The sequence below is a fragment of the Podarcis gaigeae genome (assembly GCF_964106915.1).
Source record: "Podarcis gaigeae genome assembly, chromosome: 3".
NCBI lineage: Eukaryota > Metazoa > Chordata > Lepidosauria > Squamata > Lacertidae > Podarcis > Podarcis gaigeae.
The window spans coordinates 87,818,241-87,835,600 of NC_139680.1; the positions used below are offsets into that span (position 1 = coordinate 87,818,241).

General features: G+C 46.4%; 1 protein-coding gene and 1 long non-coding RNA gene across 4 annotated transcripts in view; one reads left to right on the plus strand and one right to left on the minus strand.

The window, feature by feature from the left end:
* LOC310841509 (uncharacterized protein) overlaps positions 1 to 1,214 on the minus strand; it is a 59,791-nt gene extending 58,577 nt beyond the window's left edge. Inside the window, exon 1 of one of the 3 annotated variants that reach the window (XM_083732744.1) lies at positions 1,094 to 1,214. In XM_083732744.1, the coding sequence (XP_083588870.1) occupies positions 1,094 to 1,114 (21 nt within the window). In that variant the 5' untranslated portion in view covers positions 1,115 to 1,214. The remainder of the gene's footprint in view (positions 1 to 1,093) is intronic. The other 2 variants (XM_083732745.1, XM_083732742.1) reach the window with 2 other exon arrangements.
* Positions 1,201 to 6,871, plus strand: LOC310841627. Its single transcript, XR_014562627.1, has 2 exons — positions 1,201 to 1,339; positions 6,630 to 6,871. It is a non-coding gene; the product is annotated as an uncharacterized lncRNA (long non-coding RNA).
* Positions 6,872 to 17,360: the final 10,489 nt, after the last annotated feature.

A 17,360-nucleotide genomic window follows, 5' to 3' on the forward strand; every position in this document is an offset into this window, starting at 1 on the left:
AGGGTTCTTTCCCTCTTTTTTGACTAATCCTTCTCCTCTGCCTTTAGGAAGAACAAGACAACAACATACATTTTAAAAAGTGATGAGGGGAAAATTTCTCCATGCCAGAGGGTTCAAGCACCATCTAGCGGCATCATCCGTTCATTACATTGTCAATGAACATTGTTCCAAGCGTCAAAATCGGAACCCGTTGTGAGCAACAAACCCCACATAAAATACGAATTCAGCTGTGTCTGTGTAACACACAAAATAAAAGAATACACGTTTGAGATAATTAAGACAGGGCAGAAACTAGAGATGTGTTTGGCCCTAACTGTGGTTTCCAAAAGCTTTTCAAAAAAGTGAAGCAGCAGTTAGGGTGAAGGGTGAATGTGGGCCTGAATTTAACTGTTAATCATCCTGTTTATGTTCAAGAGGAGAAGCATGGGGTTGTAGTATTATTCATAATAGTAAAAAAAATCTCTAAGTGGTTGATGCAAAAACAATAAAAATAAAACCGCCTTCAATTTTTAAAAAACTTGTTTTGTCCCCATCCTCCTCCCTTCTACAAAGGCCACACTGAGACCAAGGAGGAGGAAACCAACAGGCAGTGCCACCCCTTGGGCACCTTTGCCTCAGTCTCCTTCTCCTGGGGCTCTTCCCTCTCTCCCTCCCACTAATAACTGCCGCTTTCCCTTCAGCCACCATGACCTTTTGTGACATCAGAGGCAGTTTGTAGCTAATGGCAACAGCACAACCTTCCTAGACCTGACGGTTGTGGGGGCACTTAGCAGTGAGTTGCTTATTATTAAAAAATATTAACAGTTCAACTTTCATATGTACTGTTACCTATTTGTGCCCCAACTTCAACCCACAAATATCCACTGGCTTTTGTCAACTGGCTTCTGAAGGTGAATTTCAACGAGCGTAAATCTACAAACATCCACCTGCTTCAGCCTCATGGCATTTCACTGATATCTGAATGAGAACCCATTGGCTTCCACCCACTAACATCTTCCAGGTTCAGTTAGGTCCATCACTAGACGTGAGCCAGTTTCTGACCATGGATGCCAGCCACCTTCAAGCCCCAACTCTGCTCAGCAGGTGAACTTGCCTTATTATCGTTCCACAGCATCCCACAGCCAGACGATTACTTCTGTCCATCTGCTGATTCTCCAAGTGGCAGAGTGAGCGATACTTCCTGTCCCAGCTGTTGCCCACTGTGGTCTGTTGGGAAAGAGGAAAGGGCTCACTTTTATACCCACCCAGTTGCCATGTGCATTTGTGATGTCACAGGTAGTCCGTAGCCAATGGCAACCACTGGGGATGCATCACCAGAATCTCCTCAGGCCTCACAATGGTAGGTGCACCTCAGCAGTGATTTATTTGCATGTTTGTTTATTATTAGAGTCATAGAACTGTAGGGACCCTAGGAGTCATCTACAGGAATCATAGCTGAAGAATCTCTGACAGAGGGCCACCCAACCTCTGTTTAGAAACCTCCATTGAGGCGTGTCAGCCACCTTCCAAGGCAGCTCATTCCACAGTCGAACAGCTCTCACTGTCAGAAAATTCCTCCTAATTTTTAGTCAGAATCTCCTTTCTTGTAATTGTCATGCATTGGCCCAGGTCCACAACAACTCTCTTCCTCTCCCGTGTGACAACATTAGCTGGAAAGGAAAAGGGGGAACCTGGGCTCTTCTTGTTCCCGACAGCCGTGGAGGGTGTTGCAACCCATCCTGTATAATACAGGATCGTCCTGTATTTCAGTGTAAAATGCTACATCCTGTATTGATTCATTGCAGGACACAGTTTGTCCCGTATTTCTGTATTCTGCTGCGTACTCTTTCTCTGGGCCAAGTAGGGGATCCTTTCCTCATCCTGTCCCCAAAGAGGACCAAACCACGGCAAGGCTTTCATGTGGTTGTCTCTAGTTCTCTGCAGTTTTGGCTGAATTAAGGCAGCCATCTGCAGAACTGCAGCCTGTGAGCTCTGGGCCCCGTCCTTCAGCGAGCAACAGGTTCTGAGGCTCTAGAAGCAAGCTGCTTTGTGTCAGCGAATCCCAGAAGCCCCATTTCTAAACAAAGTCATCTGCATGACATTTGAAAGGGGAGGGTGTGGGATGAAATAGCTCTCCACAAGGATTGCTCCCCACCTAATATTTTCTCTCTCTTTCAGAAAATTAACAAAGCTCGTTCCCTCATCAGAATATGCCCTCCCCCATTTATTTACTTATTTGCCCTGGCCTGCATTTATTGCTATACACATGTATATATGTGAAAGGGTGCATGAAATGTCATTTATTTAACCTCTGTGTAGCAAAGCACAGACAGATTTACAAATTTGTGTGTGTGTGTATGTGTGTGGCAAATTCCAGAGGAGCCACTCCGTTAGGCTGCAATAGATTGCAGGTGAAAAAAAATCCACCACTTCAGCCCCCCCCCCCCCCCCGTATGATGGCCATTCTAAGTGGAAGCTGCTCCACCTCTGGCTTCTTGGCTTCTTACTTACAACTCCAAGGGGTGGCAGCACCGACTGACAGATTCCTCCTCTTTAGTTTCAGTTTTGTAGAACACAGCAGGGAGGAGGAAGGTCAGGACAGAAGCAGAAGGAGGTGGTTCTGCCTGTCATTGGCTCAGGTGGCACCTACCCTTGGTCTCCCTGCCTTCTGCCCTCTGGAATACCTCCTCTAAAAGTGTAGGCCATAGCTGAAGGACCTGCAAGAGAAGGAAAACACAGAGCAAAATGCATATGTTTTTATGCTGGAAAGCTCTCCAGCCAGGTAAATTGCAAACATGGAAAGGCAACCCAAACATAAGCCGCCTGTGGTATAGTTTGAGTTTCTGTTATGAGAAGGGCTGAAGGGCAAGGGGTAGCATAAGACCTTCACACTCACTCCTAATTTATGAAATGCGTAATTGTCACCAGAGGGCAGCAAAGGAGCATTAATGCTTGCTGATGTGCGGCCAGTAGATGTGTTACAAGAGAAAAGGAGCTGAAGAGGTTATGGAGGGCATTCAGAACTGATGAGAGTGCGATACTCTCCCCGATGCTTTTCAACATCTTTATGCGCCCCCTCGCCCAGCTTGTCCGGAGTTTGGGCTGGGTTGCCATCAGTATGCTGATGACACCCAACTCTGTCTGTTGATGGATGGCCATCCTGACTCGGCCCCAGACACACTGACCAGATGTTTGGAAGCTGTGGCTGGATGGTTACGTGGGAGCCGGGTGAAGCTAAATCCTTCGAAGACAGAGGTCCTGTGGCTGAGACGATATGGGATTGGGGGGGCAACTCCCATCTCTTGCGGGGGTGCAATTAGTGCCAGCACCGTCCGTTAAGAGTTTGGGTGTAATCTTTGACACCTCCCTTTCCATGGAGGCACAGATTGCATATAACAAAGGCTGCATTTTTTCATCTCCGCCAACCTAAGCAGTTGGCTCCTTACCTCTCTCGCCCTGACCTAGCCACTGTGATCCACGTGACGGTCACCTCCAGACTCGCTCTACGTGGGGCTGCCCTTGAGACTGACCCAGAAACTCCAGCGGGTGCTGAATGCCGTGGCGAGACTCCTTACGGGGTCCTCGCCGTGAGATCATATTCACCCGGTGCTATACCAGCTGCACTGGCTCCCGGTGGAGTACAGGATCAGGTTTAAGGTGCTGGTTTTAACCTTTAAAGCCCTATAGGGCCTAGGACCCTCGTACCTACGGGACCGCCTCTCCTGGTATGTCCCACAGAGAAACTTACGGTCTTCAAATAAAAACATCTTGAAAGTCCCAGGCCACAGAGAGGTTAGGCTGGCCTCAACTAGAGCCAGGCCTTTTTCAGCTGTGGCTCCGATCTGGTGGAACGCTCTGTCACTAGAGACTAGGGCCCTGCGGGACTTGACATCTTTCCGCAGGGCCTGCAAGACAGAGCTGTTCCACCAGGCCTTTGGCCAGGGCACAGCCTGACTCCCTCCTTCGGCAATCTTCGCAGAGCTCTGGCCGAATGGTTGCCAGTGGTTTAATTCAAATTAATTTTATAAGGAATGATTTTAGAGTGTTGTGTTGTGTTGTACTGTTGTACTGTTTTATTGTTGTTAGCCACCCTGAGCCCGGCTTCGGCTGGGGAGGGCGGGATATAAATAATAATAATAATAATAATAATAATTATTATTATTATTATTATTTCTTCTGCAAGGTGTTGTTACCTGTTGCAGAGCTGGAAGCAAGAGCGGAGCAGTCTGCCTCAGAAGGTGGTAGACTCTCCTCTGTTGTAGTTGTGTAAGCAGAGGCTAGCTGACTGCATGTTGGAGATGCTGTAGCAGTGAACTTCCTGCAAGGACAGGGTTGAACTAGAAGGCGTTTGAGGTTCCTTCCAACTCTATGATCCTAAAATACCTATTTGCAGCAGGGTTGGCTCACCTGTGGCCTGCGAACTGTGACTGGACTTCAAATCCCATCAGGCCTGGCCAGCATGGCCCCTAGTCAGGGATGATGGGAGTTGCAGTTCCAGCAACATTGGGTGAGAGGGAGACACAGGTGAGCCACTCCTGCCCTACGAGGTCAAAGTTCTTTCCGCATCTTTCAATGCACCCTGGTTTATTTTTTAAAAGTTCAGCTCATATTAAACATTAACTAGAAGAGACTTGAATTATCCAAAAGCATAGCTGCCTGAGTTCTCTCCATGAAGCTTAAAAGAAGCTACAGAGCTTCCTTTTACTGAGGATCACCTCCCCCCCTCCCCGCCAAGTGGTGCCTGGTGTGAATTGGGAGAAGGCATAGCAAAAGGTAGGAGGACCACCACTAGGTGGAACCAGAGCCAATAACAGGCACAGTCAAGCAATTCTGTCCCCCAGCCAGCCCCCTGCTGAGTTCTATGAGGGCAGAACTGACACCAAGGAAGAGGACGCTGACAAGCAGTGCCACCCCCTGAACTGGTTGCCCGTAAAAAAAGAAGGCAGGCAGGTTGGGGCTGGCTGAGAGCAAACTGCGGCTGAGGGGACAATGCTCCATTCGCCCTAATAAACCAGCCTACACTGGGCTATCCAGACTGGGTTTTATGTTTGGCTTTTCGTAGGCGTTTCATGCAAAAAGTCATTGATAGTGCAATAGTGGTGGATTGATACTGGACTGTCCGCACATCGTTCTGTTTTATTAGTTGTTCTGCAATGCCTCCCGAGTGTTACCTTCTGGAGAGGCACTCTTCTGCTGCAGCACAACGAAAGCAGGATGAAAAATAAACTGGGACGTTCATGGTGCAGAAAGTTACAGGGGAATGTTTCTGCTCCGAAACACTGGAAGGCACAAACAGTTATCAAAAGTGAGACCCCATATAACTGCCCCTGATACCCTCATGAGGAAATCATCAGGAATGTACAATAAAAAAGATGTTGGGGGGGCATTTAGCTAACTCGCTGCTATCTATCCTGACTGGCAGCAGATCTCCCCAGGTAATGTTCTTTTCCTAGCCCTTCCACCCAAAAGGCTTTTACTGGCAACGTCAGAGATTGAACTTGGCCTTTCAAACATATGCTCTGCCACTGAGTCATCGCCTCCTCTGGGATTATTCCTAACCTTTTCTGGGTTCACCCTGTCAGCTTATCAACTGATATGCCACACGTGAGCTTACCTGCGAGGTGATTGCTTGGGTGCATGTACCCATGCTCTGGTAACCATTTAGAGCGGGAGAGGGGATTTCTCCCCCCCCCCCCCGATGTTGCTGAACTGCAACTCCCATGAGCCCTAGCAAGCATGCCAATAGCCAGGGAGGATGGGAGTTGTAGTTCAGCAACATCTGGAGGGCCAAAATTCTCCACGCCTGATTTAAGAGTACGTATTGAAAAATGTGTTGCCATTAAAAAAGACCCAGAAGCTACCATTGATCCAGAACAGGGCTGCGAGGTTATTAACCTGGGCAGCTTGATCATATGGTGCCTGTGTTTTGTCAGTTGCGCTGGCTCCATGTTACTTCTGGTCCCAAATGCTGGGTTAAGCCCTTAAAGATCTAAATGGCTTGGGACCAAGTGGCCTGAAATACTGTTTACCTCTATATTCACTTACCTGGAACTTAAGATCCTTTCCAGAGGACCTGCTTCAGTGCCTGCACCAAATGGAGGCGGGTCACCGCTAGGGAGGGCCTTTTCAGTAGTGGCACCCCAGTTGGGAACAGCCTTCCCTAGGAGGCTGGCTTGGTGCCATCTCTGTGGTCTTTGACACCTTTCTGTTCATCCAGGCCTTTTCAATACCTTATAGCCAGAGCCACTCAGTGTATCTTGTGGAAGATTGTCAGCACTGTCTACAACACTAACTGGCAGTGTCTCTCTTTCGGGCAGAGAGTCTTTCCCAGCCCTACCTGGAGACGCCAGATGGAGACTGAAGCAGATGCTCTAGTACTGGGCTAGGGCCCTGCCCTGTGTGTCCTGACTTTGGAGTCAGCCCCATTGGCCTCAAGGGGACATACTTCCGAGTCAACATGCATCAGACTGAGTAGTAAAACAGCCCTCCCTTAGAGCAAAGACCTCTTGTAGGGCTGATCTCAGGGAACAAGAGGTTTTTAAAATGTGGCATACTGAATCTGGTGAGCCATTGTCTGTTGAGCAAAGGGTGAGCTTACATCTGCATAGAAAGGGGAAGGAGTAATATTGCTTTATCGGTCCTTGCTTTAGGACAATGGAAGCGGAGAGAGGGTGGAGAGGCTGGTGGGGTTCTGACAAGTGTTGATCTCCGAGCTAACCAAGCCGAAGAGCCACCGCAATGGTACCCTGCTGTGCAAACTGCTGCTTATAGGAGACGTTGTCAATTCAATCTCCTGCCAAGTGTTACCTGATTTAAAGGGAGAGTCGGTGGAAGCACCCGAGGAACCTTTGGTGCAGAAAGAGATTGATTATGGAATAAAATTATAACATTACAGCTCTGAGCATGTCTTCATATCCAATCTGTAGAAGATGATTGCATCCCAATCAATTTATGGCTACCAGTTTTCAACACCCTCCCCCCATCTCCACCCCCCACTTTAGCTTCTCTCTGAAAATCTTTGAGGAGGAATGAGTTTGTCCAACATTTTTCTTTGGAGATTTTTAAAACCTGTCTTTGCTTTCCACTATGGACAGCTTGACGGTTGCATTTGTGCAAAGCGAGGAAAAGGACAAAAAGCAGCTGCAAGTTAAGGATACAGTGGTACCTCTAGTTACAAACTTAATTCGTTCCGGAAGTCCGTTCTTAATCTGAAACTGTTCATAACTAGAGGCGTGCTTTTGCTAACGGGGCCTCTTGCTGCCGCTGTGCCACCGGCACACAATTTCCGTTCTCATCCTGGGACAAAGTTCTCAACTCGAAGTAACTCTTCAGGTTAGCAGAGTTTGTAACCTGAGGCGTTTGTAACCTGAGGCGTTTGTAACTCGAGGTACCACTGTAATGGTGACACTTAATTCTTTGGGCTTGGGTGGGTGGGTGCTGGATGTAAGAAACTGTGTGTATTCTGAGTTGATAAGACTTGAGCCCACAGCGAATCCTGCCGTAGTACTTTGCGATCCGAGGCAAAGGAAGTCTCCAAGGAGCTCGGGGGTGTACATGGTTCTTCCTCACCTCATTTCAACCCCACAACAACCCTGTGAGGTAGGTTAGCCCAAGGGCACCCAGTCAACTTAGTGGCAGAGTAGGGACTTGAACTGTGGTTTCCCAGGTCTACAGCTCAGTACTCTAAGCACTACACCACACAAATGCTGGCTCCCTCGGCCTGAAAGCGAGATGAGCACCGCAACCCCATAGTCACCTTTGACAGGACTTTACCGTCCAGGGGTCCTTTACCTTTACTTCTTTCTTTTTTTTACAACACTAAAGGACAGAAAGAGTTTGTTCCAGGAACCCCTGGCAAAGAAGCCCATGACACCAGTTACTTCAGAAGTCTTGCACAACAAAGCTGCTTCCCCAGAAGTTCAGACTTCCTGCAGTAAGAAAAGTGATGAGGAAATGCTCTGGGCAGTGCAGGACAACACCTGCTTAACACAAGTAGTCTAACTTTTCCGCAAACAAATCAGAATGAATGCTCAATAAGTCATCTGAAAGTGACCTTAGTATCACATTAAGGAATGTCTCAGCGGGAGTCAAGCTGTGAAGCACATCTTGTCTCCTTGGTCTGATCTGTCATTTGATGCCACACTTGCATACACACAAAGTGGACAGACAAACAGAGGTTTGCAGCCGGGGGGGGGGGGATTTCAGGTGTGGAAGGGCAAGATTCAGATCCACGTTCAGAAGATCCATTCAAGATGAAATTACAAAAAGAATATTTTAAGGGCATTTGTCATGGAGCAGCTCATTATTTTCAATATTTCATTTTATTCCTGATTTCTCCTATCTCATAATGAACCCAGTCATCCACACAGGACAGCCACATACCTCCCTTTTCAAAAGCAAAGCTCACCCAACACAACACCCCAATTGTTTTGCAAGCATAGCCAGTACATAAGGCTGCCTCCAAACTGTCTCTGTTTTGTGGGTAGGAGTCAAGTACATCCTGGAAATTTAGGCTTGTGCAATTAAACTGCTCGGTCACCCTAGCACAGCAAATCTGATTTAGAAAATAAACTTTCCATTAGGAAAGTGATGAGAAATGCACAGAAACATGTGGGACGAATGAAAGATTAGCAGGCATATGTGTAGTAATAATAAAAATAATAATTTATTATTTACTAATGGAAGAGTTTGCTGAAACTAATTTGGAAATTGGAATACAGAAAAGGGAGGTGTGAGGAAGTTGGGAAAGTAAGGTACATGAAATTAAGAATTGAACTTATATATTTTTGTTTGATTTTTATGTGTTATATTGTTTATTGTCTGTTATTGTGTTGTTTTGTTTTGTTTGTTATGATAAAATCTGTTGAAACCCTAATAAAAATCTTTTTTAAAAAAATAATAATTTATTATTTACACCCCACCCATCTGGCTGGGTTTCCCCAGCCACTCTGTAAACACCCTGCATGCAAATCAGAATGAATGCTGAATAAACTGAATGCTGAATAAGGAGATCATCTGGAGGAGACCAAAGCGAATATTTGGAACAATAGTCAGTCACACTCAGGGTTTATCCACACTACTGAGCTAGCCAGATATGGATGCTCTGGTGCATAAGACTGTGGTGAGGTCTGGAGCATGAAATCACCCCAAATACCACTCCGAGGCAGGGGTTTCTGCTCCTATACTTTCTATATTTCCAGACCAGGACTGTGGGTCCTTTGCCCTCCCTTCCTCTTGGATTCGTGTGTACTTCAGCAACAGCAGACAAGGAGCAGGAAGAAAAGGACTCTCTGTGTGGGGAAGACTTTCATGGGAGCAATGTCACATTTATATCTTCCGTGGTGTGTCTCCTTCATTGCATCTATTTGTGTGTGGTGCGGGGAGGCAGCGCTGCACGAGACAGCGCACTGAAAGGCACTGTCAAAATTAGAGGTCTCTCTCCGAAGCAAACAGAACTTTGCAGCTCGGACTCATCTCTGCTAGTGCCGATTATTTAAGATGATGTCCCTTGTCAGATTCAAGGCCTTGCGTGGAGGCTGAAGAGAGGGAGAGAGAGAGAGAGATCTCAGCCACCAAGAAGATTATCTGGATGTGACAATGTTCAAACCCACTGGGCCCTGCCATGCTGCATTATTTAAGCCCAGTAACCAAATTTAGTAACCAGCCCGCAAGGCACTCTTGAGAAAAATGCGGTTTCCAGAGATTCATTTCCCAGCAGTGGTGAATCTGACCACAGCTACGGGCTTCTCGCTTTAAAGGAGCCGCAACACACCGCTTTCTCCCTTTGCAGGGCACGGACTAATTCTTCAAGGACTGATTTAAACCCGGCAGTGTAAAGTTATATAATCACTGACAGAAATCAGAGTGGCCGAGAGAATCCTGTGCATGCAAAACAGCCTCACCCTCCCTCCACTTTGCACCACGCTTCTCCGGAAATGATCAGAAATGCCGACTTCTACTTTTAACTATGGATCGCTATGATGACTCTTCCCATGAAAAAGAGGACGTGGCCTGGAAAAAGAGGACATATGGCAAGCCTAGAGGAATCTTGCTCATATAGAAGACCAGGAGAAGCTGAGCTTTAAGTGACTGCCACTTAAAGAAATTGGCAGAGCATGTGTTCTTCCAGAAACTGACTACAACTGCCATCACTCCCCTCCAACATGGCCAATGGGCCAGAGATGATGGGAGTTGTAATCCAACTGCATGTGGAGGGTGAGAAGTTCCGCATCCCGGCTGTAATGAATGTTCATGTCCATTCTTGGGAAAGAGGAACTTCAAAGTGGGTGGGCTCCAGAGTTTGGCATTCCGCAGACTTGGGATGCTGCCAGGACCATTTATCCAAGCATCAGGTATGATTGTGTTGGCTGCTGCAAATCAATTTACGAGCATTAGCGAAAGGTAGTGAGGAACGAGCTGGTACAGAAGACTACTGTAACATGATGGAGTACTGGCCAAGCATTCCCTGCATTTTCACCGTTAAGCTTAGGACATCTTTACACATTTCAGGTGTGTGCCCAAGAAATGAAAACCAAAAGTTAAGCGCAACAAATGTATTCTTATCATACATCAGCAATACATCATACAACAATACATCATACAACAGCAACACACTCATCAGGGAAGTGGGATTAGCAGAATTTCATTTGCGGCCTAATCCTGTTCATTTTTATTCTGAAGCCTTTCAGTGCCTTTCTTCCAAGCAAGCAAGCACAGGTTGGCAGCCTAAATACTTAAGGAGTCGAATTCCAAAGCGCTGGTTTTTCAAAAGCTTCTTGCAAGACAAACTCAGAAAAATACGTTGCCTACTAGTACAGTTCCTTCAAGCTTGTTTTCAGCTCAACGTGAACAACATCTGCTTCACCCCCTCACACACACACACACCCCGCCCTCCTGTCTGAGCTGTGGCTTGTGCCTAACCAAACTCAGGGGAGAGATAGAGCCCCACAAAATGGTTTGATTCTTTGAGCACGTCGGGACTTGGCGAGTGCGTGAGCAAAGAAATGATATGATGTCAATATTTCTCTGGCACCAGGCCACGCACAAACAGCACGTCCTTTGTCTTGGCAATCATTACACAGGGAGTGATCTAAGTCTGAGAACCGGGACGGGTGGGTGGAATGGGCAGCAGCGGCGCTTTTCCCCATGCCAGCTGAGCTGCCTCCGAGTTCCAGAACCTCCCTTTGCATGCGCAGAGACTGCCTTGTCCATAAAACCAACTCTCGGCCCCCAGGAGCCAGGAGGACTACGCCAATACCTGTCCATGCCAAAGTTGACTCTTGCACGCAGTTATTAAACATCAAGCATGCCAATATGAAGGCAGCATTTGGACTCCGTGACCCCTTAAAACCACCAGGAGCCTTGTCTCTACAAGCCCTTACAAGTAGCAACAGAAAAACAGGTGTTTACAAACAGTAGTATAAATGGCAATAAGGAGGAAAGGCTATCGAGCAGCCTCGGGGGAAAGAGTTGATGCAATGAGGCCTTGCCTGGATTCTCGTTCTGATTTCTTCTTCTCTCTAGCTTGAGCCACTTAATAATTTCTCCTTGCCCTTTGGTAGCAGGATGCATGCTCCACGATCTCTCCTTCTGTTCCATTGTCCATAAGGGGAGGGATGAGGAATAAATTCATATAACTGTAGAGTTGGAAGGGGTTCCAGTGGGCATCTAGTACAACCCACTGCAATGTGGGAATCACTGCTAAAGAATCCCTGACAGATAGCCACACAACCTGTTTAAAACCTCCAGTGAAGTAGAGTTCAGCAACCTCCAAAGCAGTCTATTCCACTGTCAAACAGCTCTTGCTGTCAGAAATTTATTCCCAATGTTGAGTTGGAATCTCATTTATTGTACAGTCGTACCTCGGAAGTCGAACGCCTTGCGAGTCAAATGTTTTGGCTCCCGAATGACACAAACCCGGAAGTGAGTGTTCCAGTTTGCGGACGTTCATCGAAAGCCTAACATGTGATGTGGGTTCCATGGCTTCTGATTGGCTGCAGGAGCTTCCTGCAGCCAATTGGAAGCTGTGCCTTGGTTTCCGAACATTTTGGAAGTTGAACGGACTTCCGGAATGCATTCCGTTCAACTTCCAAGGTACGGCTGTAATTTGAATCTATCGGTTCAGGTCCTACCTTCTGGAGCAGCAGAAAGCAATACACCAAGTGAAATACAGCTGGCCTTTGAAATTTGCACTTCTTTAAATTTTGCAGTGGAGGTCTTTGGCTATGTAATGTGTTGAAATATGCATACAGCAGGGTAAAATGTGCATGGAAAATGCACATATGAGTGAATGTAACATGCAAAAATGCATTCTATTAGGGGAAACAATTTTGCAAAAATGTGCATGTCCAGCAAAAGAACATCACAAACGTGCAGATTAGGAGAAATTCACACTCATTCATAGGGACTTTTTAAAGAAAAATGGCAAAGTGTTGTGAAAATGTTGAGAACCGAAGTTAAGACTGGAAAAAGGATAGAGAGAAACTGAAATCAACTTATTTGTCACTCTGTACCCTAAAGGTGCTTCCAGACTCTTACTCCTCCAGATAACCTGTTTATTCAGCATTCACCCTCTTGGTTACAGAAAGCTTACAGGGTGGCTAGACTATGTCTGGTCTTTATTGAGCATCCGTTCTGATTTGTTTATGAGAACATTATGTGACAATGAGCATTGTTCATACACCTGCCCATTGATCATTTGTTCATCCCACACCTTTAGGGGCATTTCCCTGTCACTTTCCAAACTGGTAAAAAAATGGTGTGTGTTTTTCTAAGTGGATTTGTTGAACCAAAGCACTTCAGTTGTGCAAAAAGTTCTGGTACGAGCTTGAATCTCTTTGCAAAATGGTGAGAGTTTGAAGGCAGCAACGATTTCCAAACGGGCTGTCCTTCGGCTGCAAGATGCCAGCTCCTTGACTTCATCTTCTTCTTCATTGTTTCTAAGGGTGCTTTCACCAGACTGTCCCTAGTCTGCAGGAAATATTCAGGTACATCACAGAAATATAGTTTTGTGCAATGGAAGTGGATTAAAGCACTCTGTCAACCTAGCACAGAAAATACACTTTACAAAAGAAGTCAACTTTTTGTGGTTGGGAAAGTGACGGTGGAATGACCAGGAAGTGTGGGATGAACAAATGATCAACGAGAAAACATATAAACACTTTGTAAAGAAATCAAACGCTCAATAAAACCGGACACCATCTAAGCTCCGCCTAAGCTTTATGTAAGCAAATCAGAACGAATACTGAATAAAGTGAGCATCTGGAAGAGACCCAAGTCTTTCTCAGAAGTAGACAAAATTGTCTCCAGAGAAGGCACTTGTGGTCAACAAGCTGGCCAGTTTGTAGGTATTATGCCAAAATACTGGATGTTGCAGGAAACACTGTTGTTATCAGTAGCAAGACCTTACATCATTTGCCATCACAAATACTATAGCTTGAGGACATAACCTGCAGCTTATAGCAGCCTTTCCCAACCCAGTGCCCTCCAATTGTTGTTGGACTGCAATCCCCATTAGCCCCAGCCAACGGGACCAATGGTAAAGAATTATGGGAGTTGTAGTCCAACCTCTGGAAGGCACAACAGTGGCAAAGGCTGATTTATGACTATTAAAATCCTTTTTGTTTTGCATGACAGCAGGCATCAGATCTACAGTTTAAAGCAGCCTTTCTCAACTTTCGGTCCCCAGATGTTGTTAGACTATAACTCCCATCATCCCTGACCACTGGTCCTGCTAGTTAAGGATGATAGGAGTTGTAGTCCAACAACATCTGGGAACCAAAGGTTTGAGAAAGGCTGCTTTAAATTCTAAGCATGAAAAACCAAGTCCAGTTTTTTTCACAAGTTAAAATGTTGCATTGGTGGAAGCAAGGAATGTTAGGACAGACTCGAGGCAACATTTTAGGTCTTCTTCATAAAAACAGACATTTTGTAGGCATACAACTTTTTTTTTTAATTTAGGAAGAATGCCCTTAAAAGGTAAGATATGAAGCTACAAGGTATATGAATACATGCATCACAGGTACGCTTATTATAGAGCCAAGACTGGCTGCAGCTTCCTGTTAAGGTACAGCCAGGGTGCAAAGTGTGAAATGACCTCTACATCAGCTGCAATCCCGTTCATAGTTACTTGGAAATAACCCCATCAAACTTGATGGCACTTACATCCAAGTAAAAACAGATAGGAATCATAGAATTGTAGAGTTGCAAGGGACTGACTCTGGGGGTCATCTAGTCCCCCCCTTGCAATGCAGTCCCCCATTTAGTTTGCAATCATACTGGACCTTACTTAACTTTGCAAATGTGCTTGCAGTTTTTATTGCTGCACCTCTAGGATCGTTTTCACACTGTTAGACACCCTTTACTAGGCTGAATCACTATTTGCTGCATTTTATTTATTATCACAGATTTGTAGCCACCTTTCTCCCAAGGCGGCATACGCGGTTCTCCTCTCCATTCTATATTCATAACAATCCTGTGAGGTACAATAGGCTGAGAGACAGTGACCAGCCTAAGGTCAGCTGGTGAGATTCATGGCTGAGAAGGGATTTGAACCTGGATCTGCCCAGTCCTGGTCTGACACAGCCTGACTGGAAATCTTTACAGCTCTGCTGAGCATGCAGCAGCCAGTGCACCGTCTGAACAGGCAAAGTCAGCCTGAAGCGTCAGTACGCAGTATAACTCAGGGAACCTGTGACCCTGCAGACATTGTGGGACTCCCAACTCCCATCATGACCAACTGCCAGGGTCCCCCCCCCCCATTTATTTTTATTAAAGTTTTCTTGGTTTACAAAGGTATACACAATGTCTCTTTTTTCAAGTTGCATTTTCCATAGGTCAGTTTTGTTTGTTGAGACATTAGGGTTACATTAGGAAGAAAAGGGGGTTAGGAGGTGGAGGGGGGAAAGGCGAGTGGGGGTGGGGTCAGGAGGCAATGTTTCTAATTTGCTTAATGTATGTGTGGAGTTTTGTGTCAGCATCGTTTGTGTGGGTTCTCTTTGCTATTCGCTTGTGTCCCTTTGGTGGTGAGAGAAATTGGGGTTGTCCTAGGGTACGGTTGCTTGTTTGTGATTGGCTGTGGTGAACTTTGTTTTCATGTGTGAGTGGAGTGGGTGGGTGTTTTTGAATCAGGTTAGCCATATTGATTCGTATGCTGTTGGTGGATTCTTGTCTTGGCCAACCGTCAGGGTTGATGGGAGTTGTAGTCCTCGCAACATCTGGCAAGCCACAGGCTCTCCATCTCTCCTTTAGAGGACAGATCTGGAGCTTTCTCATTCTAGAAGCATCCATTGCATCTAGGGCAGGGATGGAGAACGTGGCCTTGCAGGTGTTGGTGGAGCCCAGACAGCAGGGTTGATGATCAGGGACGATGGAAGTTGAAGTTAAAAAGAGAGAGAGGTTTCTGCTGCAACCGCATGGCTTGGCTTCTGTGGCCTGGAGGAAGAAACTGACCTGTGAAACACTCAGCCGCCCAGGAGATGGGCAGCAATTTCCCCGCAAAACATAAAAAAGAAGCCGAGAGTGGGTGATGGAGAGAGAGAATGAGAGGAACCAAATTAAGGAGGTCGGAGAGGTAAAGAGGAGGGATATGTATGTCACTGCTTACCTCAGAGCCCGAATTAGAAGCTGGGTAAAAATATAAAATCACAGCAGGAAATAATGTGTTTCTTAAAATAGCAACATCAAATGGGAGAGAGAATGAGGAGTGGGTGGCATTTGAGGTTGCTGCTCAGTTCCGCCCTCCATGGCAAGCTGATTAATATGTCTGTGCTACTTGTGTTTATATAACAAAGAGCACTAAAGGCCAAGGCTGTATTTTAAACTAACATGGCAGGAGGCTGTGCGAGTTTTTCCTTTCACCCTACGGTATTAAGTGGGAGGATATGCACTCGCAACTTCCTGTCCCAGGAAGGAGAAAAGTCCCTGTTGCAGCAAGGCACACACAAATACCTTTCTTGCGGGGTGTGAGTCTGGTTTGATAGCATAAACTTGTCTTTCCTATTCTCCTCCTTTGCTACCCACAGAAGCTAACACAGGAACACAGTCCAGCACCCTAGGTCACTACCACTCTTAACCACTACTTCAACGGCCCTGGCTTCCCCCAAAGAAATCCTGCAGACCCTCATTTGCTAGGGGTCTCATAGAAACTCTCAGCACCCTTAACAACCGACAGCTCCTAGGATTCTTTGCGAGAAGCCATGACTGCTAAAGAGGTAGGAGTGCTTTGAATATCTGCTCCCCAAAACCGTAAAATATCGCCGGCTAAACTTTGCGATACGGCAGTATATTACAATGTCGGAAAGGAGGAAGAGGGCAATTGCTGGCCACAGATTAGCGTCACCATGCACAGCTTTTGCCTCTTCCCTGCGAAGAAGAAGAACAACAACAAGAAGAAGAAAAGTTTCGATTTGATATCTCGCTTTATCACTACCCAAAGGAGTCTCAAAGCGGCTAACATTCTCCTTTCCCTTCCTCCCCCACAACAAACACTCTGTGAGGTGAGTGGGACTGAGAGACTTCAAAGAAGTGTGACTAGCCCAAGGTCACCCAGCAGCTGCATGTGGAGGAGCGGAGACGCGAACCCGGTTCCCCAGATTACAAGTCTACTGCTCTTAACCACTACACCACACTGGCACTGGTGGTGGGTGGCACTACCCTGGGCAGAATGCAACAGCCAGGGCATGGCACAGCACCACAGAGCTGCCAGCCTCCCCAGAACTGTCAACCGTGGCTCGTCCTGACAACAGTATCACCGTGCAAGCAGTGGCTACCTGGAGCCACCATCCCACTCGGCGCGAGGAGGAACGGAGGGAGGAGTCAGCCTGCCAGTGCTCAAGCAGCCAGGCAAAGAAATGAAGGCACCGGCTGGCAGGCAGGCAAGCCCCAATCTCGAGGCTGGTGGCTAGGCTGCAGAGGGAGGGAGTGGGCGGGTATCAGGTGGTCATCAGGAGGCCTGATTGAAGGGGGCAATGGTGACTATACAGAATTAGATAAATTAGCAGGAAGGATTCGAAACCTGCGGGATCAGAGATTCTTAGAAGGCTGGAGTAAATATATCAACTATTTGAAAAGTAATTGTGATGAACAGATTACGCTAGTGGGATTGCAAGAAGTTTTGTAAGGAGGATTATTTGAAATATTGCAAGAAAGACCAGGTAGAGAATTATTAGTTAAGGATAATTAAATGTAATATACAGTTACAGATAGGTAGCCGTGTTGGTCTGCCATAGTCAAAACAAAAAAAATTCCTTCCAGTAGCACCTTAAAGACCAACTAAGTCAGTTCTTGGTATGAGCTTTCGTGTGCATGCACACTTCTTCAGATACACAGTACTGTGTATCTGAAGAAGTGTGCATGCACACGAAAGCTCATACCAAGAACTG